The sequence below is a fragment of the Phoxinus phoxinus genome, assembly GCF_949152265.1.
Source record: "Phoxinus phoxinus genome assembly, chromosome: 12".
Classification (NCBI taxonomy): domain Eukaryota; kingdom Metazoa; phylum Chordata; class Actinopteri; order Cypriniformes; family Leuciscidae; genus Phoxinus; species Phoxinus phoxinus.
In genome coordinates, this window is record NC_136887.1 from 20,613,615 (window position 1) to 20,638,535 (window position 24,921).

At 40.0% G+C, this 24,921-nt stretch overlaps 1 protein-coding gene across 11 annotated transcripts in view; it reads right to left on the bottom strand.

Annotated features, from left to right (window-relative positions):
* The window catches only part of ablim3 (actin binding LIM protein family, member 3), a 59,660-nt gene that overhangs the window by 8,693 nt on the left and 26,046 nt on the right, over positions 1–24,921 (bottom strand). For 4 of the 11 annotated variants that reach the window (XM_079631207.1, XM_079631205.1, XM_079631206.1 and 1 more), the window contains exons 3-14: positions 24,717–24,900; positions 15,972–16,087; positions 14,277–14,403; positions 13,492–13,585; positions 9,880–9,967; positions 7,718–7,776; positions 7,543–7,614; positions 5,299–5,454; positions 4,530–4,559; positions 3,263–3,392; positions 2,496–2,594; positions 2,106–2,156 (exon numbers count right to left, since the gene is read on the bottom strand). In XM_079631207.1, coding sequence (XP_079487333.1) covers positions 2,106–2,156; positions 2,496–2,594; positions 3,263–3,392; positions 4,530–4,559; positions 5,299–5,454; positions 7,543–7,614; positions 7,718–7,776; positions 9,880–9,967; positions 13,492–13,585; positions 14,277–14,403; positions 15,972–16,087; positions 24,717–24,900 — 1,206 coding nt within the window. The remainder of the gene's footprint in view (positions 1–2,105; positions 2,157–2,495; positions 2,595–3,262; positions 3,393–4,529; positions 4,560–5,298; positions 5,455–7,542; positions 7,615–7,717; positions 7,777–9,879; positions 9,968–13,491; positions 13,586–14,276; positions 14,404–15,971; positions 16,088–24,716; positions 24,901–24,921) is intronic. The other 7 variants (XM_079631211.1, XM_079631212.1, XM_079631210.1 and 4 more) reach the window with 4 other exon arrangements.

A 24,921-nucleotide genomic window follows, 5' to 3' on the forward strand; every position in this document is an offset into this window, starting at 1 on the left:
GTTACAGGCTTGTGATACAAGGATAAACACAAATACACACTTAACACATATGTAAACTGAGCCAACAAGCTGTCAGAGATGGTTCTGAAGTTTCTTAGAGAAAACTTGATAGACTGTGCAAGTATCTGAGCTGGCTAGTAAATACATCTACAGTATTAGTGCAGCTCTGTGCAAAGCTCTGAAACAAATTCATCTCCCTTACACACTCTAGATCTCTGTGGTTGTATATTGTGATAATTGGCAGGCCTACACAGAATCTGTGCCAGAAGCTTTGAAGTACTCGAACGGCATCGTTCACAAAGTTCTACACATCCCCTGGCCCTTGTGTGTTTGTCTTTTAAACCTTTTAGCTAATTTGATGCTGTCAGGAACAATGTCTAGTGCGCACCGCTCGATTTAACATAATTTCCTGTGCTTAAATTTATTCCACAAATTACACAGATTTAAAAATTCTGAATAGAACATTTGAACATTCAACAGATTCCCATCTGGGGCTGGATTTATTACATGACTTAATATAAGATTGTTTCAAGCTAGGCGTGTGGAATTATTTCTTTAATATTTTTCGACATAAAACCTGTTTAATTTATTATTAATAGTATTATTAATATTATTAACCTTCGTAATTTTGCTATTTGACTTGATGTGAATTTTTTGGGGGGGATTATTTAAACATCACCTTTTTTTGTAGTGGGGCGAAAACGTTGGAATGGCAAAAAACCCTAAACTGTTGAGCCCAGATAAAATCCTTAATGTTGATCACTGTATTATCCATGATAATTGGTTTAGGTATAACATTTTATTTTTAAAATACGATTAATCATAAATAAGAATCATAATTAATCATTTGGAAAATTGCACAAGCCTGTAATGCACATACATACAGAAAATACACATACAAATACACATACAGAGACATGCAGTAAAGGGAAAGATGTACTATTACTATAGGTCAGTTAAAGGGGTTTGAGTTCATGGCATTTTGACGAGATACTAGCCAATATGCTTGACAAAAAGGTGTGAGATTGTAAATTTATGAATTAAAAGACAGAGATATGCACATAAACAACCAACTTTTAAAGGATTTGGCACCATGTGTAGTCTAAAAGGTCTAGACTATTAGACTGCCAAGTCTACAACGTTCAATGTGCTGTCAACTGTAAGAGAAACAATATGGCTGCCACCTGAACTCTGTGAATTAGCAGAATAGGTAATGTTTAGACGTTTATACTTGCTCATTTCATGCTTAAACGGGTTTGCTTTCCTAACAGCGGTTTCTCAACAGGGTTGAGCTCAACTTAGCATTCAGTGGGGCTTCTCTGTGGCATCTAATGCGGCCACTTCCCAGTTGATCTAAAGCAGAGGGGGGACATGGCAAGCTTTAATCATGCCTCAGCAAGCCTCATCCTTTTTTCATCACCCCCCATGTGGAAGGAAGCTCGCGTCAGTTCTACATTCTTCTGGCATGCAAGCAACGGAAAGCGGGATGCACTCTAATACTTGAGCAAAGGAGACAACTTCTTATCTCGTTCCACCTGACATAGAGTTGCAGGGGGAAAAGTATGTGAATCCTTTTGAGTTACATGGATATATGTATATTGCTCATAAAATTTGATCTGATCCACAAATAAGTCACAACAGCAGAGAAACACAGTCCGCTTAAACAAACAAACAACATTTCTCATGCTCACATACTTGTTTAATCTTGCTCTGATTCAATGAAGACTGTATAATAGTTTGTGGATTATTTGTTTAAGCAGACTGTATTCATCTAATGTTATGATTTAGATAAAGATCAGAACAATTTTAATGACCAATTTATTCACAAACCTAGTTTAATCCAAAATGTTCACATACCTTTTCTTGCAACTGTATTGGGCAACTTCTAAAACATGTACCATGGTATATACTTAGTTTGTGCCCGCCAAATCCTATACGAGTGCTTTTTATTCCACATTTGCAAACTACTTTTATTAAAAGCTTTTGGATGGAGGAGAGCTATGGAGGACACTAACACTAATCAGACACATCTTTCCCATGAGCCCACACTGCCTCATGACTAAGCATGAGGGAAAACAGGCCGGGGCAGGCCGAGCACACTATACCATGTCTCTTATAGATGGGAGGCTTCCGGTAGATGTTGGGATCCCCTGTGGCTGAGAAGAAAGGAAGAGATTAGAAATAAAATGGAGGAGAAGTAAGTGACAGGCAGAAGACAGCAAAGTAAACGAGGCAGGAAATGTTTTTTTTGAACTTCCTCTTCACGCTTCCTGGGACCTTTAGGGTAGGGTGAAGGAGAGTGGAATGGTTGAGGAGAACACAAAAAAGGTACACAAATGGAGTAGCCATACTATAGATGTATAGTATAGACAGATTCAAAAAGTTACAGAGACTTTGATCAATTAATGAGATTTATATTATATTCAAATATACTGCTGGATGAATATGAAAGTGATGATAGCAGCCAATGAGGTGAATGTTGAGGCCTGGCCTACCTGGCACATGGAAATGCTTGGGAGCTTGGATTGTGGTGGGAGTGCCGGACCGGGCATCTAGCTGACTGTAATAGGGTGAACTTCTGCCACTCTCAGTGCCTGCAGCAAGCCCCAAGCCAATGACAGTAACAGAACCAGAGCATGAGTGCACACTTCCTGTGCTCCCTAACCACACACACACTCAATCATCAGATCAATGATCCAAGATTAGCCAGGCAGGGACAGTATGCATTTCAAAACAGAGAAAAAGACATACTGTGCCAGACAGACGGGTGCATAGGATGTAGGTGGAATGGTGGGACACGCCCCCTAATAACAGTCAAAAATGTCCCCCCCAAAAAGCCAATATAGCTTTGTTTTTGTTAAACACTGGTCCTTCCTCTTTTTGTCACTAAATGTCCCATTTCACTTCTCAATATTATTTCATGTTGACTTTAAAATCAATACTCACTAAAAATCAGTCACTCAGCTATGTCCTTGCTATGTAGCTGCAAACCACACTTTTAATTATATAGAAGGCAAAGCAAGATATATATAGTATATTTTCCAATATACTGCATAATCAGTATAGTTGTCAAGCCATTCCTGCTGAAAACACCAGCTTAGACCAGTATGCTGGTTCAAGCTGTGCTGGTCCACTATCCATTTTGTTTATCAGCAAGAAATGTTGGTCAACTTGCATAGTCTTTCTGATGAAGCTGGAAGCTGGTTGACAGGAATGAGAGTGTATTTTCTGTACTGCAGTGAGCTTGGCAGAAGGAACTCACCATATCTGTAGTAGTGCTGTGGAGAGCGGGGCATGATGGGAGACATGCCCTGCCTGCTGTAGGTTGGGGAGTCTATGTACCCTGGACTGGAGGATCTTCTCAGCCTCATGTCCATACCGTCATACATGTCCTATTCACATAAACTGTCATTATTCATAACTCATTTTAATTTGCTCAATGACCAAAATTCCAATCAACTTTCATACTTTCAGTAGGACTGCCAATTTAACCCACTTAACGCAATAATGTGCTAAATCTACATCAGACAGATTAATCATTTGGTTGCAAAACATTGCTGTTGACTGAGGATCAGTGATCGGCTTATGTTCAACGATAGGGAAATAAACAATACAGTGGCAAGAATAAGTATGTGAACCCTTCAAAAATACCTTGATTTCCACATCGATAATTCATAAAATGTGGTCTGATCTTAATCGAAGTCACAATTATAGGCAAACACAATCTGACTAAACTAATAACACACAAAAAGTTGTACCTTTACAGGTGCTCTGCCCTTTAAATAAAGACACACAAAGCTTAGTTACAACAAATCTGTTTTTCTCAAGAAAGATTTAGAAGCTTTATTTTAAAATGCATTACAGAAATGCACAAAACTAGAAAAAGCTACGAAAGCATTGATAAAAGACCTGGGTGTTCATACAGTACATCCACAGTGAGATACCCATTTTACAAATGTAGAAAATTCTGGATTGTTGCTACTCTCCCTAGGAGCAGGCATCCTGAAAAGATAACATTTTTATGAAGGGTTTTCCGCTAAAGGAGATTCTACAAGTTACTAAAAGCGCTTTTCCACTACGCAGTACCAGCTCGCCTCGACTCAACTCGCCTTTGTTTGGTTTTCCACTGTGTAAAAGTTGTACCTGTACCTGTTTCCAGATACTTTTTTTCGTATCACCTCCGGTGAGGTTCTGAGCGAGCTGAGGCGATACTAAAATGTGACGTGAAAACACGGCAGACTGCTGATTGGTCAGAGAGAATCGTCAATTAAAGGGTTCACTTACTTTCTCCACCCTGCACTGTGAATGATCACTAAAGGAATTCAATAAAAATGTGACAAGTACAATTGTTTGTTTGTAATTAGTTGGGTCAGATTTGGGTTATTGTGTGTTTGTCTAAATTAAAAACACAATTTATGAGTAATCAATGCAGAAATCCAGATATTTTCAAAGGGTTCACAAACATATGCCTGCCACTGTATAATGATTTTCAGACACTTTTTCAGTAAATTTGAGTAAAAAACATATACCTGAGAATAAGGGGAGAGTGTGCCCAAAGACTGTGAAGACAAAAAAGAAGGGGGAGAGTCAGAATAACAGTAAGTCAGAGATAAACCTTCGGTCTCTTCCTCCATGACATCTGATGCGTGAGGGAAGTGAGAAGAGCAAGAGGAAGGAGGTGAAGGAGTCACTGTGGTCCGAACAACCTACTTTGTATTTCCTGTAGAACTCAACATGTTCTACTCAGCAAGCAAGAATTGAATGGATAGTTCACCCAGAAATTAAGAGCCTGTCATCATTTGCTCATGTCTCACCAAACTTTCTATTGACTAGAAACAAATGTATTAGGTAGCCCGTGGTCACCATCCACTTCAATGTAGAGAAAAGAACAGCATTGACAATTGACATTCTGTTAAAAATCTCCTTTTGCGTCCCCTAAACATCATACAGGTTTGGAACAACATGAGTGCTATTCAATGATAGAACTGTCATTTTTGGATGAACTATCCCTTTAAGCAACCACATAAATCGCTAGAATTTTTCAGAGAGCTTTCCAGATAGCAAACTAAAGCAAGAAGGCTCAACCAAAAGCACTCACATTTACTGTTAATAGTGGGAGAATGCACAATAGTTATAGCAAACAAAAGCACACAGCCAGCCAACGGATGCGACATAGCTGAAAAACTCAAAGCAAAGCTATGCTAAGCTCAACTAGGACCAGGCCAGTAGACCCGGCGACAGGGGGAGACATGCTAAAAGTAGACTCAGAGTGGCTCTAGTGGTCCTGTAGGGCAGTACCTCCCCATAGCTGAGACGCTCTAGCCTGTCATCGGAGCAGTATCTGTGACTGGGCTCATAGGACCAGAAGTCTGGCCTCTGCACTTCATAAATGGCTTTAACCTTAGGCAGCGCTGCCAAGTCTTTGTAATCAAGGATCTCGTTCTCCAATTTTGCCTAAGGAGAGGGACAAAGGACAGATACACACACACTCACATGTCAAACGCAATGAGCAGGCCTGCAAAAAACAGCAATCATGACAGGCGACGACAACATCAACAACACAATTAAGTGTGGGAATGAGCCTGCGGCACAGTTTGCACATTTACAAAACACTTCAAAGCAAGTGCTGTTAGGATACAATTGAGCTCATGACTGAAACTGTAATTTAGCACATAAATGCCACAAAAATGTTATGATGCTTATTATATTGTCTCTAAGGTGTTATTGACCATGTAGAAATTTCGACATGAAATGAAAAAGTACCCTATCTATTGTCTAAATGCATGTTATAGATGTTACTGTGAACAACTCATCCATGTATAAATTCATTTTTGTTTTTATTGACTTGTTGTTATTTCAAAACGTCACAACTGGACCTTAAAATACATACAGTACTGTACTTATTTACCCTCATGTTTTTTTTTTTTATTCCACATACAATGAAAATCAATGGGGTCCAAAGGTGTTTGGAGTGGCCTAAACAGTTGAAATGTGAAACATTTTATTCTTTATTCAGTAGAATAAAGAAAGTCATTTAGGTTTGGAACAACATGAGGTTGAGTAAATGGTGACACATTTTCATATTTGGGTGAATTATCAATTTGGAATGAAGCTTTCTTCATTTACCTCCAAACCCAGATAGTGTTTTAAGGTTTTCTATCTCTTACATTCAGTCTCACGCTTGACCTTAAGCAGAACATGGACCTGCAGGGCTTGACAGCACAAATGCTTACACTGCATTACGCATACATCAATCACACACAGAACAAAGGTTACACACTTGGGCCAGCCTTCACTTCCACGTGTGATGTTAATGACCACACCACTGCAGAACGCACGCAAACACATTATGAACAAGCCAATAAACCCAAGCACAAGAGCCATCCATCTTGGGGTGGTCAATAATACTTACATTTGTGCATTTGACAGATGCTTCAGTTTTTATATAAAGCAACCTTTAGTGCATTCAAGTTATACATTTTAAAAGTACAAGCATTCTCTGGAAATTAAACCTATAACTTTTCAAGTGCCATGATCTACTGGTTGAGCAACCAGATAAATATTCATGGCACATTACACTACCGTTCAATCATTTGGGTTTGGTAAGACTTTTTAAATGTTATTTTTTCAAAGAAGTCTCTTATGCTCATGTAGTCTACATTTATTTGATAAAAAAATCAGAAAAATAGTAATATTGTGAAATATTATTTACAATTTTAAATACATATTTTCTATGGGAATTAAAATGTAATTTATTCCTGTGATGATACCAAAGCTGAATTTTTAGCATCATACTCCAGTCTTCAGTGTCACATGATCCTTCAGAAATAAACTTTAAATCTGATTTGATGCTCAAGAAACATTTCTCATTATTGTCAATGTTAAAAAAGTATGTGCAGCTTCATATTTTTGTGGAAACCATGATAAAAAAAAAAATCCAGGATTTAATAGAAAGTTCAACAGGACAGCTGAAATAGAAATCATCTGTAACATTACAAATGTCTTTACTGTTACTTTTTAGTAATATAATGTTTGCTGAATAAAATTATGCATTTCTTTAAAAAATAATACCTGTATATCTTACTGACTCCAAACTTTTGAATGGTAGTGTATGTCAAACATCAGTGTAACATTAAGAGAATAGTTCACTCAAAAACGGATGTTCTGTCATAATTTATATAATCAATTTGGAAGCTCGTCTCATTCAAAGCTATTGTACGGCTTCAGAAGATTTGGAATATAGGTCACGGTTTTAATGACTGTGTTTTTGCATTCTATTTGAAGCTTGAAAGAAACTCCATTAAATGACCAACTACATTTTGCAAAATTTCCACAGAAGAAAATGCACTACTGATTTGGATCGACATGAGGGTGAGTGAATGATTACAAAATTACATTTTTGGGTGAACTGAACTGTACCTTTAACTTGTACATTAACATTATGCGAAAATAATTACAAACGTATTATCCTTTTTTGTATTATTTACAGCTCTACACCATCATTTATTTGACAAATGAGCTGGACAGTGATTGTATACTTACACAGATGACTCTGCTAGGTGAACTAATACTGGAGCCTGGAGGAGAGATGGAGGTTTCTGATGTGCGCCTGAGCTGTAAAATAAAAAAGGAAGAAATCAGCAGAGCTTCAGAGTAAGATCTGAAGGCATTTTGAAATTCAGTCTGTATTTGTTCAAAAGAAAGGGGGAAAACTCACTCTCAGTTTCCTCTCTGCTCGAGATGACTGTTTACACACAGGATGCCACACTTCTGAACCTGAGACACAGAGCCAAACAAATAAGAAGAGAACGTTACCTAGAGTACGGTAAAATTCTCATCCAGCCATATGCTCATTCAAGACACCTTAAGATGACGTTATTTAAGAAATAAAAAGAAGGTTTGAGAAGATTTAACCATGTGGATTTCAGTTGCATGTACACTACAGTTCAAAAGTTTGGGGTCAGTACGATTTTTAAAAAAAATTCAAGAAGGATGTAAGAAATTAATCAAACGTGACAGTAAAGACTTTACATTGTGGCAAATGGTTTCTACTTCAAATAAATTCTGCTCTTTTGAACTTTTTATAAATCAAATAACCCTGAAAAAAAGTACCACTGTTTCCACAAAAAAAGCAACTCTTTTCAACATTGATAATAATAAAATGAGGAAATTCAGCTTTGTATTTTTGACCAAATAAATGCAGACAACATTTAAAATATATTTTCATATTATATATTTAGATTTGTTTTTATTTTATTTTTGAGCAGGCACTGACACCATGTCCTCCCTGAAGAAAATGTCTGTAATGTATATGCACAATAAGATTTTTAATCTGAGTTTTCTACAGTTTGGACTGCCCAAGGCCTGCCAGCCAATCACATCACTTCTGTCTGAGATTTGGATGCAGATGGATAACTCAAGCTAAGGCAAATACATTGAATGTAATCACAGGAGAATAAAGGCCAGAGTGCATTCATTCAAATGTGGCATTTCAATTTCAGATTGATGGGTTTTTTAATCCGATGCTCTGTCTCTGTCTAGCTCATTCTCTCCAGTTTTCATTCACTACATATCTCTCTCTCTTTTTGCATGATATAGTAATGCGCTGATGCCTGGATCCGCTGACTTTTAAATACATTTACCTCGAGGCGTGTTCGCTAGCCTGTAACACTCTTACACATTTCAGCGCTGAATGTGAAACAGAACAGACAAACTGTGTGGAAAGACCTGCGGCGCATTCTAATGTCCACCAGCCACTGGCACTAGAAGTCATATGAGCGATCACACAGGGAAATCTACTGAATGGGGCATTAAGATAGATCACGATGAGCCTCTGTGACTCTTTGAGGAATAACATCAGTTTCTTTATTAAGGTCTTCCCAATACAGCCTTAATCTCCCACATGAATCTTGCATACAGTTCATGATGTTCTGGAAATATGAAAGATTGTCATGTAATGTTCTAAAAGAGCTCTTTTATTAGAAAAGTCCTCATCTGTTCTGTCACAAGGATGAACTAGGACTAACACACAGGACTGAATGACAGATCTCAAATGAGATATTATTAATATCTCAATTGGTTTTCCTAAACAAAAACACAATTAAATGAAGTACGATTTAAGAATTATGGTCAAGTATCTTACTTGACTTTTTTAAAAAACTTTTTAACCTCATATACGTTTTTTGTAGTGTTTTAAATTAAGTCTCTCACAATGTCAGTCACAACAATTGCCAAGGTCTGCAGTAAAAAGTAAAAAAAAACAATATCCTAAACTCACATTAATGGCATAGCTTTACTGTACTCTTACTTTACTGTATGTCAATGAATGCCAGCTTTTCACTTTCTGTGTTGAGTTGTCTGGAAGATCTTTCTCACAAATTCAAATCCCACAAGCACATGAGACATTTGAGAGTCCTTATATCATTGCATACATTTGATGGAAGGCACATGCCCAATTTCCCCAAAAATGTAATACTAATTTCAGACAGAGACACTCTCCTAAGAAGTGACATTATTTGGACACTTTCTACATTGCAGTTATCCACGCAATCACATTCCATGTTGATATTATCTCATTTCATAAGGTTTATCTTTTAAATGTTGATTTCATCTTCATTTAATATTAAAGATGTTTACTTAAAGATCAAGTGAATTTAGTTTCAACATTTTGGCAACTGCATTTTCATTTTCATATGAAAATGTTATACAATATTTAGTTTGACCACCTGTGGTTGACAATCAGCATTTTCTGAAAGTTAAGCAACTTTCACTGACCATTTGTTAAATTAAAAAAAGTCCTTATTTGGAAGAGTTTCAAGCTCCGTTTTGCACTCTATTCATGGAAAGTGCCAGCTGTTGGCCTTTGTAACCTCTCCTCACCTGTGAGATACATCTCCTCTCCTTCTGTAAACATCATCTGACACCGGGCACAGCGAGCACACGTGGGGTGGTAGTGCTTCCCACCAGCCTGGACAGAGAAAGAAAGGGACAAAATGTCAGAGGATAGAGGAACAACACGTACAAGCACATAAAAGCTCCACCTATGGAACAATAAACACTGTAAACACATGCTTGTCTCAACAGTTTAAATGCATTTACTATTACTATACCATATTAAGCAACAGAGCACTCCTCCTTTATTGCTGTTTTAATACTGTTCAAGACTCATTTAAGCTCCACAGACGTTTAATGACTCTCTTGCTCGCCATACACACTTTTAAAGCTTACAGAGATCCGTCAGTGCCAAAAATCAGTAATTGAGAGAACTGTTCCTCTGGGATATTTAAAACAAGGAGTGTTTGTTGATGGAACTGCATTTTTTGTTTAACATTTACAATGTTTCTTTAGAGTTAGTTGAGGAAAGGGGGCAACATGAGATCAAGATGATGCCCCCAAAGTCAAGTCAAGTCAAGTCACCTTTATTCATACAGAGCTTTTTACAATACAGATTGTTTCAAAGCAGCTTTACAGTGATAACAGGAAAAAAATGCAACAAAGTTTGTTTCGACTGTACATCAAATGTAAAATAAATATTTATGTATCTTGATTATAATTATATAAGAGTAAGTTCCAGTCCCTGAATCTGATTGGTCGAGCAGCGTTCTAACAGTGCTGTTTCAACAGTTCAAAGAATGTATGTAAAGTTTGTATTCTATTTACATTGTTATGGCAGTAGGTGGTGACAAGTGAAGGTCTTTATGAGTGATTAATTTAATCAGATTTGTTCAAAACAATGATTCATTCAGGAACAACACATGTAACTGTCTTTATGAACGAGTCACCGATTTGTTCAAAACTGATTCATTGGAAATTATTCAGAAATGAAACATGTGAGTGTCTTTATGAATGAGTCACTGAATCATCTTCACAATTTGTTCAGCTAAACCAATAAGCTAAAACAATTTGTTCATTCAGGTTCACACTGATTCGTTCAGGAACGAAACGTTCATTTAATAATTGAATCAATTGCAATTCATGCAAAACTGATTCATTTAGTAATGAAATATGTGACTGTCTTTTTGAATGAGTAACTGAATAAGTCACTCAAAAGATTCATTCAAAACGCTGATTCCTTCAGGAACAAAATATGTGACTCTCTTTATGAGTAAGTCATTTAATTAATTCTCTCAATCGATTTGTTAATTTATTCAGATTCATTCAGAAATTACTGTCTTTATGAATGAGTCAAATTAGTCAACTCAAATTATTTGTTCAAAAACAGGAACTACTGTGTGTTGCTCAGAGACACAGAAATTATTCTGTGGCTTTATTTGGAACTATTTACATAAGAAGAACAAAAACATAAAAATTAACTACACATAATGCATCTAAAATGCAAGTAGTCTTTAGGCTAGTATGATAGTTGCTATTTATAGACAAATATTGCAAATACACCAAATGTTGTCTCAATGGGAAGTCTAGAGAAAAAAGGGGTGTATTGGAGAGGAGGCACAGAGCAGGTGGCAAGAGAAGGCCAGTTTATGAGTTAGAGACATAGTGTATGCTGTCATTGCTCCAGGAATCAGCAAGCTGTCAGTTTCTAAGTGCTCAGAGGCATGTGGTATCACTAGGTGTCTCCCAGGGGGAATGAGTGCAAATCAAACAGGCAGATAAAGATAAATCAGCCTGTGTCCCACTAGCTATAAATAACCTGACTTGAGCTCTCGCTGGAACACGGAGCACTTCACACCAGCCACTCTGACTGGGATCAGAGCAAACAGAGCGACAGGAATGAGTTAGTTTGTGTGAGTACACAATCTCACACAAATTCTTTTCAAATGAGTGTGTATTAGCATTAAGCTTCATCAGCTTTGGAACTCTCGGCTGGCAAATTATCTCCTTTCTTATTTGTATGTAAACTACCTCATCATGTTTCTCTTCCCCTGTGACAGTCACATTACTCAAAGTCTCTCTCTCACGCTCTCTGTCTCCCTCTCCAACTCCATGACTCTACGACCCTGTACAGGAGTGTCACAGAAAATAGCAAATCAACAAAAGAAAGGGTGCCAGGGGTACCAGCCAAAATAATCATTCTTGCTTATGAAGCATCACAGGTCAGAATATTAGGCCATTCCTCTGAAGGACGAGCCACCGGGGAGGTAAACTGGATCTTCATTAGCTCCATCATTCATTCCCACAGTAACTACCCATCTACCCACTATTTATCTATCTATCTATCTATCTATCTATCTATCTATCTATCTATCTATCTATCTATCTATCTATCTATATATCTATCTATCTATCTATCTATCTATCTATCTATCTATCTATCTATCTATCTATCTATCTATCTATCTATCTATCTATCCATCCATCCATCCATCCATCCATCCATCCATCCATCCATCCATCTATCCATCTATCAAGCAGAAAAAAAATGATTGCTAAGAATTTGGTTTCAACCATGTTGCTGAAGAGTCTATGAGGTTGCTAATAATAATTTAATCATTTGTTACATTTATATAGCGCTTTTTTTCTGGGTCCTCAAAGCGCTTCACATATGGAAGGGGGGATCTCCTCAACCACCACCAATGTGCAGCATCCACCTGGATGGTGTAGGCGCATAACTTTTAGGAGGAAGCTATAAATATCAGAAACAATAAGAGTGATGCTTGCCTCACTTTTTTATTCTCTCAAAGCCTTCTCCTCTACTCGTCTCTCCAAGGTGTATTCTTTGCCATCTGTTAACCATAAATGTTGAAAGTGTTTTGAGAGAAAAAATATGAATGTCTAAGGGAAGAGTGCTTCAAATGTTGGTTTTATTCCCTGTCTGTCTGGGCTTTTTTATCCATCTCCTCATATTTAGCCCTTGATCTTTGTATAATGGAGGCTTCTTGCCTGGCCCACTTGATGGATCAATTCATGTTCAGGTCAGGTAACAAACTCAATCGCTGTCTATTCAGCCGAGTTCTGAGTCAAAAACAATCAAAGACGAGCCCCTCATCACAAATAACTACTATATGTGTGCAGAAAGAGTCAATTGCTCAGGTCCAGTGTTTTCTACAGGGTTTTCACAAAGGTATTACAGATGTGTGTGGACATGGATTAAACTTTCATGACATTTCTAATACATTTTTTTAATGTTTTTATGCTAATCCGGGCTGCATTGATTTAAAAGTTCAGTAGAAACAGTAATATTGTTAAATATTATTACAATTTAAAAGTTTAGTAAAACCGTTTTCTATTTTAATATATTGCAATATATGATATGATATAATTTTCATCAGCCTTTTCTCAGGATACTTTGATGAATAGAAAGTTCAAAAGAACAGAATTGATTTGAAATATAAATCTTTTGTAGCATTATAAATGTCTTTACTGTCACTTTTGAACAATTTAATGTGTCCTTGTTGAATAAAATGATTAACCCCAGACTTTTGAATGACAGTGTAATGTTACGCAGTGTAATGTCGCAGAGTCTAGGAGGTTGGGGGGTCCGTTGGACACTGGTCTAATGGCTGGATGTAAGTAGGCAGGATGTAGACTCACCTCCAGCACACGTCCACTGATGTATCTGTTGCATGTTTCACACTTTATCCCAAACTGGGCATGGTAGTCTGACTCACAGTAAGGAATGCCGTCTCTGCATGCAAAATAAGACTCACATGAATGAACACATTCTTATACTGTTACCAAAAATACAACACAGGTGTGTAGGTTATACAAAACCAGAACTTTTAGACTTTTTTATTAATGCTATAAATCTATCTTGAGCACCTCAAAATCAGAGAGACACAACAGTCCCAAACAGGAGCAGCTGCTTATCAATAAATATAAATACATATTACTTTTCAAATGTTTGGGGTTGGTAAGATTTTTGAAAGAAGTCTCTTATGCTCACCAAGGCTGCATTTATTTGATCAAAAATACAGCAAAAACAGTAATATTGAGAAATACTGTTATAAATGAAAATAATTTTAAAATGTAATATATTTCTGCGATGGCAAAGCTGAATTTCCAGCAGCAATAACTCCAGTCTACAGTCTCACGTGACTTTTAAACTGTAGTGTTTATACTGTGAGAGAAATTGTTCACACAAATTGCCTAGACTAAGAATTCTACATTTATCCACATATAAAAATGATAGGCAGGGCTATTATTTTGGAGGCCTATTATTGGAACTGAATGTGTAAATATTAGTGATTAAATATGTATTAAATGAGCAGAGTTAATGTGTTTTTAGACATGAGAAAAAGGCTGCTTTGTGCAACACAATGTGTGTGATGTGTGGTTGAAAGAAAGCCAACAGGTCAACAGAGGCAGTGGTCACTCACTTGCTGATGTACTCCCCGGTCAAGACCAGGCCACAGGTCTGACACCTGAAGCAGCTGACGTGCCACTGTTTCTCTAACGCCAGCAGAGATTGACCCTGTTTGATCTCCTCCTTACAACCTGCACAGTCTAAAAAGAGTCATGACTCATGAGGAGGGGAAGAGAGGTTATATAATGGACTTTACGTCTTTCCTGTGTCCTGTCGGACTTGACAGGTTTATAAAAAGCACATGAGATACATATCAACAATTGTTATGAAGGTTCGGTTTAGTTTTTTATCATACACACATACATTCATTTATTTGGAAGCTGTTCAGCTATGTTTAGAGTGTTTGCATCCTAACCCACAGGTCAGATTTCTTCAGTTTACCTGCCTGATTAATCAGATCAATCTTTAGCCAGAGACAGGTATTACAGAACGCTTTCACACTTCTATTCCAACCATTTCTTTGTAGAAGCTGTGATTCAAGAGTTGAAGTGGAACAGATAACAGATCTTTCTTGTTATGCACGGCAGGACCTTTTATGAAGCAACTTGAAAAACAAATGAATATGCTTTTGTTGTCATTTAAATAAGTATTTTTTTATTAAAGGATTTGCCAGACTTTCAGAAGTACCGGTAAAATCAGGCAACGTGACCAGATTATCAGCACAATGACAATAACCTATGGCCGGTTGCATAAACTGCTTAGACTAGTCTTAAAAGATAGTCATCGTAATGTTTTTCTTCAAGACTGGTCATAACTTTTTGTTTTTAAGTCGGTTAAATAAAAAGCTAGATTGGTCTAATTTGAATCTGAAAAGTAGGACTGATTACCTTTTGGCTAATTGCTAGTTAGTCAAAAGTAGTTCTTAAGACACAGTCTTTACATAGTGGTTATGATTATGCAACCGGCTCCTAAAGGTCATTTTGATCATTATTTTTGTTGTAACCATCATCTGAAAATTATGGTTATGAAAATAAATTATTATGTTACTGTAATAATTATGATCATTAATTGTGATAAAAGAAAAGTAATACGATTCCCATCTTTAAAAAAACATTAACATTTTATCCAATGGGAAAGACTGCATAGCAGAAATGTCCCAGGCATGTTCAAACTCTCTACATTTGTTCAACCAAAGAGCAAACATAGACACAAAGCTCAGACGCTCTTCACCTCTGGCCTTTATAAAACATCACAGCGTTCTGCCTCTGTTTACCCAGACACTACACACACTCTAATCTGTTGAACAGGGGTCTGTCCTCTCCCCTCAGAGACATGCAGGCCAATACAGTATTATGGAGGGTTGTAGCTCCTGGGCCTTTAGAAAAAAAGTCTGCTGAAAACACTCAAGAAATTGAAAATAACAAATGAACACAAACACACACACACACATTGTGTTTTCATGTTTATATGGGGACTTTCCATAGACAATGATTTTTTTATACTGTAAAAACTGTATATTCTATCCACGTACACTAACCCACTTTTTAACCTACTGGTACCCATCACAGAAAACTTTCTGCATTTTTACATTTTCAAAAAAACATCACTTATGGGGACCAAAAAAATTCCCTACAAGGACAAGGATTTGGGGTATTATTAGCATCTTTGTGGGGAATTTTTTTCCCCTAATGTGGGGATTGCCAGGCCACACACACACACACACACACGGACCACATATTTCATATTTAAATTGAGGGGAAAAACTTACGACTGGGCCCATGGATTTTGATTGGCTCATTGGAATTAACCAGCTTGAGGGAACATTGCTGACAGACACATTCTTTACCCCTGAAAGTCACTCTGTCCCCGATTGGAAAAGGTTTCCTAGAGAGGGGAAAGACAGATAGATAACATGTTATTAAACATAGCACACACACATAGGTAAACCAAAACCAAAATGTATCCAGATAAATAAATAAAATTCTAATACATCCGGAACACATAGTAGTGGCTGGTGAGCCACATTACTTTGCTGATCCACCAGAGAGTCTAGTATAATCCAACCTGGACCATCTGGAAATTCATTGTAGTTTAAGACGGTCTTTGGGCTATTCCTCACCATTCTTCCTAATCTTTTACCAAAGGCCTCTGCAAACCAAGAACAAGGCCACGTTCCACTGTATACATAAGCTTAGATCCTGTTTATGGTGAACAGATTATGCTTTATGTTGATAAACGCATGTGTCTCTTTAGAGCACATGACCGCAAGTCTCATGACAGCTCGCATAATCCATTGTGTCCACAGCACTACTTTATCTGCTCAGTAATCAGCATGACTGGAAGCTTCTACACTACGAGACAAATCCTATTACAGTAGACTATTCCTCTACTAATGCAGCAATTATGAAACAATCCATTTACATTAAACCATGACCTTAGAGGAACACCGGCTCTGCCACTTTATAAGATTACACAACAGGTCCTTTAAAAACAGATCCTGTATTATTTATGTCAGACTGCCACTGTCTACAGTATATTAACCAGGTTTAAATTTACTAAGAACACATATAGAATCAATACATTTTTTTTTAATGATTAATTATTAAATGAAGATTAATGAAAATGTCAAGATGATATAATATTAAGCACCTTTTGGTTTTCAGCTGGACATTTACCATTTGTGTCCCTTAATACTGCATGGTGCAGTGTCACATTTGTACATAAACACAAACCAACACACTGTTCACTGGGCTATGTGAAGTATGGCATGACAAACTCCTCCAGTATTGAGACCACACACAAAGATGTCTTTGAAATCGAGAGTGAAAGATGACAGGGTAAGTGGGCAGACAACAGAAGCACTTACAAAGCCTGTGTCAGACACATGGGTGGAATAATTCCTTTAGTTTCTCCAGTATTTCAGTATAGCTGGAGCTAGGGCTGTCACGATTTCAGATTTTTCACATCACGGTTATCGTGACTAAAATAATTCACGGTAACGATATATCACGATATCTAAAGAAACCTTGAAAAACAAACAATGTTATCAGTCAAATTAATCTTTACTTTGTTTATTTTGTGTTTTGCTTTCTTTTTTCAGCCAATGAATCACACCATTGGCATATTCTGGCTTTTTCTGGCTTCTTTGACACTGCCTAAGAAATAACCAGGAGAGAGTAAATACTGTCAAGTTCAACAGTATTATAAATAAACAACACAACTAATACCTTAACCTGTTAAGCTGCATCCCCATGTGGAACCCAAATCGAAGAAATAGCATACCCATGAACATAGTTCATGAACCCTTTGGATTTCAAACATTGTAGACTCATTTAAAAGAAAACATTTGGCAGCTTGTTGTCATACCGTCAGAATGAATTAAATCAATGATACAATTCTGAGATTTATGGAACATTTTTAAGACCATGCTATGTGAATTAATTTAGTAGACTAAAATGCGAACTGTTTTTAGTTTAGCACAGCGTCAAAGTACAATTTATGAGAATAAAAGCATATTTTACTCCAAAATCGCGTTATAGCATCAGCCGAGTGATTGAAATAACTAATGTGGCTCCTTATCACAGAATGAGGCAGAAATTATATTATTTTAAAGCATTCTATACAGTGATAAAACCTATGTTGATTAGCATTGCATTAAACATATACATATCCTTATGAAAATTACCAAGATAGCTTGAAGAACACAGATAACACATACTGTTACAATGGTGAGTTAATTCTCTGGATTTCCTGGCACATCAAAAGTTTAATAATTCTATGTGTCTCACTTATGGACTGTGCATGAGGGCGCCCTCCAGTGTCGAGTATGAATGAAACAAATTACATATGAGAGTTTAACCCTCCATAATGCTCACATCGGCCGATTTTGGATAATAATACAACAAAAATATTGCTCTTTAAAGATATTTAAAGTAAACATCCATAAGTTTTTATCCAAATCAGCACTCTTTTGGACTAAAAGTCTCAAGGTATGTAAATATATAAAACACAGAAAGCCATCAGCAGTTGACAGGTTAATGTAACATTTCCTTTTACAGGACAAGCAAAATATTTGTGACTAAGCCGCGTTTCCACCGCGGGAACTTTCCCCAGGAACTAGGAACTTTGGGGTGGTACTTGGTGTGTTTACACTGCAGGAACCAGGGTCTAAATGAAGTTCCGGGTAAATATTTCCCCCTCCGAAAGTCCCAAGGGGGTAATCCATCCGCCGGAAACTGAAGCCTCCGCGGGCGCCGCCATTGTAGCAGAACTTCACCTGCTGTTAGCATTCCATTGACTCCCATTCATTTTTGCGTCACTTTGACAGCGAATAACTTTACATCTGATGCGTCAAAAGACTCCATTTGTCCATTATTTATTTCTAAAGAAACTCGACAATGTATAAAAGGCTCCATTACCTTGTACCTTACGTTACGGCCCCGTAGAAGCCGTTTTTGTAAAAATAGGCTAACGATTGCGTCATAACTCACGCGACTCTCTGTCGCACTGTAGAGAAATTACCGTGTAGACCGGCGGAGAAGCTCGCAGGCAATCGGGGGGGCGTGGAGGCATTAAGTCCGATAAAGTGAAGGGAGTAGCCCACAGAGAGTGATAAAGTTGATCCTACTGCTAGCTCATGGACAGCTAATACTCACGCTCTCCGTCTCTACAAGATTCGGAAGGGAATGATTCAGATTTCTCTCCGCACAGCTACTAGAAGACTGACAGCGGCCAGACACGTTGCTCACGTGTTCAAGCTCAGTTTGAGCCTGCGCAGATCGCCTGGCGATCAGGAAGTGAGTGCTTCAAATGGGCTTCACTTTTCTCCGTTGAAGTCTATGGGGTCGCTGTGTCCATATATACTGTCTATGGAAAGTCCCTGCTGGCGAGGTAGTACTTTCTCAAAGTTCAGGAACTTTCGGGGGCGGGACTTGTGCGCTGAACATGCTGATTGGTTGTGTTCACGCCGCATTTTTACTGGAGGACTCCACGCAGCATTCTATTCTATTTTTGAAAAATCTATTGCGGTTCAAGGCTTCATGCATTAGTTGTCTGTCTGCAAATATTTAATAAAAAAATAAAAAAACAGCTGGACCGACGACGAGGTTCAGGCTTTATTAAGCTTATTTGTGTAACAGGACATTTTCTGCGCGTTTGTCCCAGCCGTCTCACGTTCAATGTCCGCAATACATCACAAACACAACAACTACAGCACAGTTTGAATCTCCTCCATACTTATTATAAATGTGGCGCTCAAAACTGATTACTGTCCGTCGCAGACTGGGAGGAGCAGTTGCGCGCATGTTTATAATCTTCCCGGTACTTTAGACCGCGGTGTAAACGCAGAAAGCAACCGGTCTGGGGCAAAAAAAGTTCCTGGGAAAAAAGTTCCTGGGACAAATTGTTCCGGGTAATTTCGGTGGAAACGCGGCTTTACTGTCTCTGTATAGTGGCAAAATTCACAGGACGATGGACGCGGAGGTGGCTGGACAGGTTGGTGGTATTTTGCCCTCTTTTGTGCTCACTGTTATTCGGAAAGTCCTGCAGACTGGGGTGTCTATCGAGTCATTTTCTCTAAATCCAAAAAAACTCCCATAATGGTGAGCTTACTTTTTTTGGAGTGTGGGCAAAGAGACTCAGTCTTATCAGACGACATGATTTTGAACGGCAGTAGCAGCTCCGCGGGCTGCATCTTCTGCTTTATGACAGATGGCAGCGTTAAGGTGCAATACTGCCACTTTGGGATGTCAACCAGTTACTGCCGCTGGATTATTTACGTGTCATCATACTGTATGTGCACTATTCATTTAAAATATATCGGTTATCGCGATATATTGTCATACCCTTATCAACAAGATATCGATATTTCATGTTTTGAATATCACGGTTATCGTCAATAGCAGTAGGCTATAGCGCGTCACCCCTAGCTGGAGCCAATAAGAGCAGGGTCTCGGGATTTACTCTTACTTTTTCATTTCCTTCATTCTCTCTGTCTCTGTATTTTATGCCTCCTCTTTCTCACAACCTACTTCATTCTATATTTGTATGTGAAAACTGTGTGGGCTTCCTCATGAGGCTCTGTGGGTGTCTTTCCGTGCAGTCTTTACACGACCTTGGCATTACCGCCACATCACACTCCCTCCAGACACACACATAGCATTGTCAGCTTTTCCTGCTCTTTAAAAATTTACAGTTTTCGTGCTTTGCTGCTTTTATTCTGTCCACGAACACAATATTGCGACTCTTCCAGGACAGAAAATTAGCCTGTGCACAAATTCTTGAAATTTCCACACACAAAAAAATCACTTTCTTATGGTGTACTGAAAATCATTTTTTTTGCAGTTAAATCGATGTAAAACAATCAAGCATCCCTCCATCTTTGTAAACTGCAACAGTTTCTCAAAATATACTGTAAATTAAATGCCCATAATGCATTAAAGAAATATGAGTTGTACTGGCATCAAAGTATTCAATATATTGCTAAGGGCTGTAACATGTAACTTATGAATTATCACTGACAGCCCTACTGGGACGGTGGCCCACTAAATCTAGAGCTTGGTCTCAACACAGATGGTCTAAATATTAAATGTAACATAATCTAGCTCTCCCGTTGACTGTTTACTTCTTGGTCAGGCCGATACATGTTTAGGTTACTCCTGCCAAGAGCATCCCATTGGGCCATTTAGTAGCCCAATTGGCAACGCAGTCCAACAAGGCAATCCCAGTCCTCCGTGAAAATGTTTTTCCTACCCACATAAATTCATCAATCGGTGTGCTCTCTTTTGCTAATGAACTAAAGGAGGAGAGGCAAGTTATTTAGTGGAACTAATTTCCTGAAGACCAGAACAGACCAAACACACTGTAATTACAAATGGGACATAACAGAGACACATTAGCAGCTAAACTCACAGCTCTCCAGCAAATTCACTACAGCCCAGCAATGTGTTCAAAAAAGCTCAAGAAAGAATAGACAAAAGGAGAGGAAAAAGCATATAAGAGAGAGAGGAGAGAGAAGTCAGCAAATGTGAATACTAAAGCAGTACAGTAAATGTAGAAAATATCATGTTGTATCAAACCCATTTTTACTACAAAAAAGCTATGGGATTCAAATAACAGTGTGTCAGTGTTGGGCAGAGCCGGCAGACATATAATGGTTCCCAGCAGGGATGTCTTACAGTACATCTTATTTTCTAGCTTGTCAGTCTAAGAACAGGCCATACCATCCATCCATCCATCTTCTTCCGCTTATCCGGGGCCGGGTCGCGGGGGCAGCAGTCTAAGCAGAGATGCCCAGACTTCCCTTTCCCTAGCCACTTCTTCTAGCTCTTCCGGGGGGACACCGAGGCGTTCCCAGGCCAGCCGAGAGACATAGTCTCTCCAGCGTGTCCTAGGTCTTCCCCGGGGTCTCCTCCCGGTGGGACGTGCCCGGAACACCTTCCCGGGAAGGCGTCCAGGAGGCATCCGGAACAGATGCCCAAGCCACCTCAGCTGACCCCTCTCGATGTGGAGGAGCAGCGGCTCTACTCTGAGCTCCTCCCGAGTGACCGAGCTCCTCACCCTATCTCTAAGGGATCGCCCAGCCACCCTGCGGAGAAAGCTCATTTCGGCCGCCTGTATCCGGGATCTTGTCCTTTCGGTCATGACCCAAAGCTCATGACCATAGGTGAGAGTAGGAACGTAGATTGACCGGTAAATCGAGAGCTTCGCCTTGCGGCTCAGCTCTTTCTTCACCACGACAGACCGGGACATCGACCGCATTACTGCGGAAGCTGCACCGATCCGTCTGTCAATCTCCCGTTCCATCCTTCCCTCACTCGTGAACAAGACCCCAAGATACTTGAACTCCTCCACTTGAGGCAGGAACTCTCCACCAACCTGAAGTGAGCAAGCCACCCTTTTCCGACTGAGGACCATGGCCTCGGATTTGGAGGTGCTGATTCTCATCCCAGCCGCTTCACACTCGGCTGCAAACCGTCCCAGTGCATGCTGAAGGTCCTGGTCTGTAGGGGCCAACACGACAACATCATCCGCAAAGAGCAGAGACGAAATCGTGTGGTCCCCGAACCTGACACCCTCCGGCCCCTGGCTGCGCCTAGAAATTCTGTCCATAAATATTATGAACAGAACCGGCGACAAAGGGCAGCCCTGCCGAAGTCCAACATGCACCGGGAAGAAGTCTGACTTACTGCCGGCAATGCGAACCAAGCTCCTGCTCCGGTCGTATAGGGACCGGACAGCCCTTAGCAAAGGACCCCGGACCCCATACTCCCGGAGCACCCTCCACAGGCCGCCTCGAGGGACACAGTCGAATGCCTTCTCCAAATCCACAAAACACATGTGGATTGGTTGGGCAAACTCCCATGAACCCTCCAGCACCCTGTAGAGGGTATAGAGCTGGTCCAGTGTTCCACGGCCGGGACGAAAACCGCACTGTTCCTCCTGAATCCGAGGTTCTACTATCGGCCGTAATCTCCTCTCCAGTACCCTAGCATAGACTTTCCCGGGGAGGCTGAGAAGTGTGATCCCCCTGTAGTTGGAACACACTCTCCGGTCCCCCTTCTTAAAAAGAGGGACCACCACCCCAGTCTGCCATCCCAGAGGTACTGTCCCCGACCGCCACGCGATGCTGCAGAGGCGTGTCAGCCAAGACAGCCCCGCAACATCCAGAGACTTGAGGTACTCAGGGCGGATCTCATCCACCCCCGGCGCCTTGCCACCGAGGAGTTTCTTGACTACCTCGGTGACTTCAGCTTGGGAGATGGACGAGTCAACCTCCGAGCCCTCAGCCTCTGCTTCCTCAATGGAAGACGTGACGGCGGGATTGAGGAGATCCTCGAAGTATTCCTTCCACCGTCCGACGACATCCCCAGTTGAGGTCAACAGCTGCCCACCTCCACTGTAAACAGCGTTGGTGGGGCACTGCTTCCCTCTCCTGAGTCGCCGGACGGTTTGCCAGAATCTCTTCGAGGCCAGCCGATAGTCATTTTCCATGGCCTCTCCGAACTCCTCCCAGGCCCGAGTTTTTGCCTCCACAACCACCCGGGCTGCAGTTCGCTTGGCCTGCCGGTACCCGTCAGCTGCCTCAGGAGTCCCACAAGCCAACCAGGCCCGATAGGACTCCTTCTTCAGCTTGACGGCATCCCTTACTTCCGGTGTCCACCACCGGGTTCGGGGATTGCCGCCTCGACAGGCACCGGAGACCTTACGGCCACAGCTCCGAGTGGCCGCTTCGACAATGGAGGTGGAGAACATGGTCCACTCTGACTCAATATCTCCAGCCTCCCTCGGGATCCGGTCGAAGCTCCGCCGGAGGTGGGAGTTGAAGATCTCTCTGACAGGAGACTCGGCCAAACGTTCCCAGCAGACCCTTACAGTACGCTTGGGTCTGCCGAGTCTGTCCAGCTTCCTCTTCCGCCATCGGATCCAACTCACCACCAGGTGGTGATCAGTTGACAGCTCCGCCCCTCTCTTTACCCGAGTGTCCAAGACATACGGCCGCAGGTCAGATGAAACGACCACAAAGTCGATCATCGACCTACGGCCTAGGGTGTCCTGGTGCCACGTGTACTGATGGACACCCTTATGCTTGAACAAACAGGCCATACATGACATACATGAAGGACAAAAGATGGTGCTTTTTCACCGCTGCCTTTAACTTCATCTGCTCCTCTCATTCTATGAGGCAAATATTCACCGCAGCAGCTTCTCCATTTACACTTTTTCTCCCTTCTCTGCTTACTTTCTGGGCACTATTGCATATTTTGAGCCCCAAACCTCAACTTTCTTCCGCATGGACTCATGTTACAATATCCTGCTCAGTTCTGCATTGATCGCTCCTTCTCCACTTGTGGTATTATACTCTCTAGAGCAATTTAGTCAAGAGAAGTGAAGATGCCTACACACAGGGTCCAAAATAAACACCTGCCAAGTTGCAAATTCAAGTAAAAAATGTATTTGACAAGTACATTAAATTAAGTTGAAACATAATGCATGCATTAAATCGCAAGAACTATAGTCTGACACTGTTTTTTTTTTTTTTTACATGAGTCAATCAAATTAAAGACATAAAAATCATCTACTAAAAATAAATGATCATCAGAAATGTGGGGGAAAAAAGTGGCATAAGAAGTTCACCTTCTCACTTTTTACATGTGGTCCATCAAACCCTTTAAATTCAGTTAAACCGAAGACATTCCTTAAAGTCTAAACTCTTTTTCTTGTCACAGACTTTGAATTTATTTCAAAGAAAATTATATAAATACCAGCTGTCTTGGTACGTCGCTTGGCTAATGAAATTAGAAGACCGGAACTAAATGTGGTATAATTGCTTAGTTTATAGATGAGTGGGGGTGCATATAGCTGTCAGTGGGTGAATTAATGAGTTTCAGTCATCAGCACATTAGTAAATGAGCATCATTTACCAGCATCCCACCAGAGCTCCCTCAAGTTTAATCTGTCAGATGGATTCATTTCCACAATGACATGTTAGTAGTCTATTTAGTAGAGGGCTCACCTGCACACACTGCAGACGAAACACTGTGGATGATATGTGCGGCCCAGTGCAGAGACCACCTCCCCTGAGATAAAGTCCCCACAGCTGTCACACTTTGTGCCGTACAAGCGCTGGTAGTCTGCTGTGCAGATGTACTCGCCACTCTTCTGGAAGAATCCGGAATGTGCCAAATCACAGCCACACACTGGCAGAAAGAGAGAGAGAC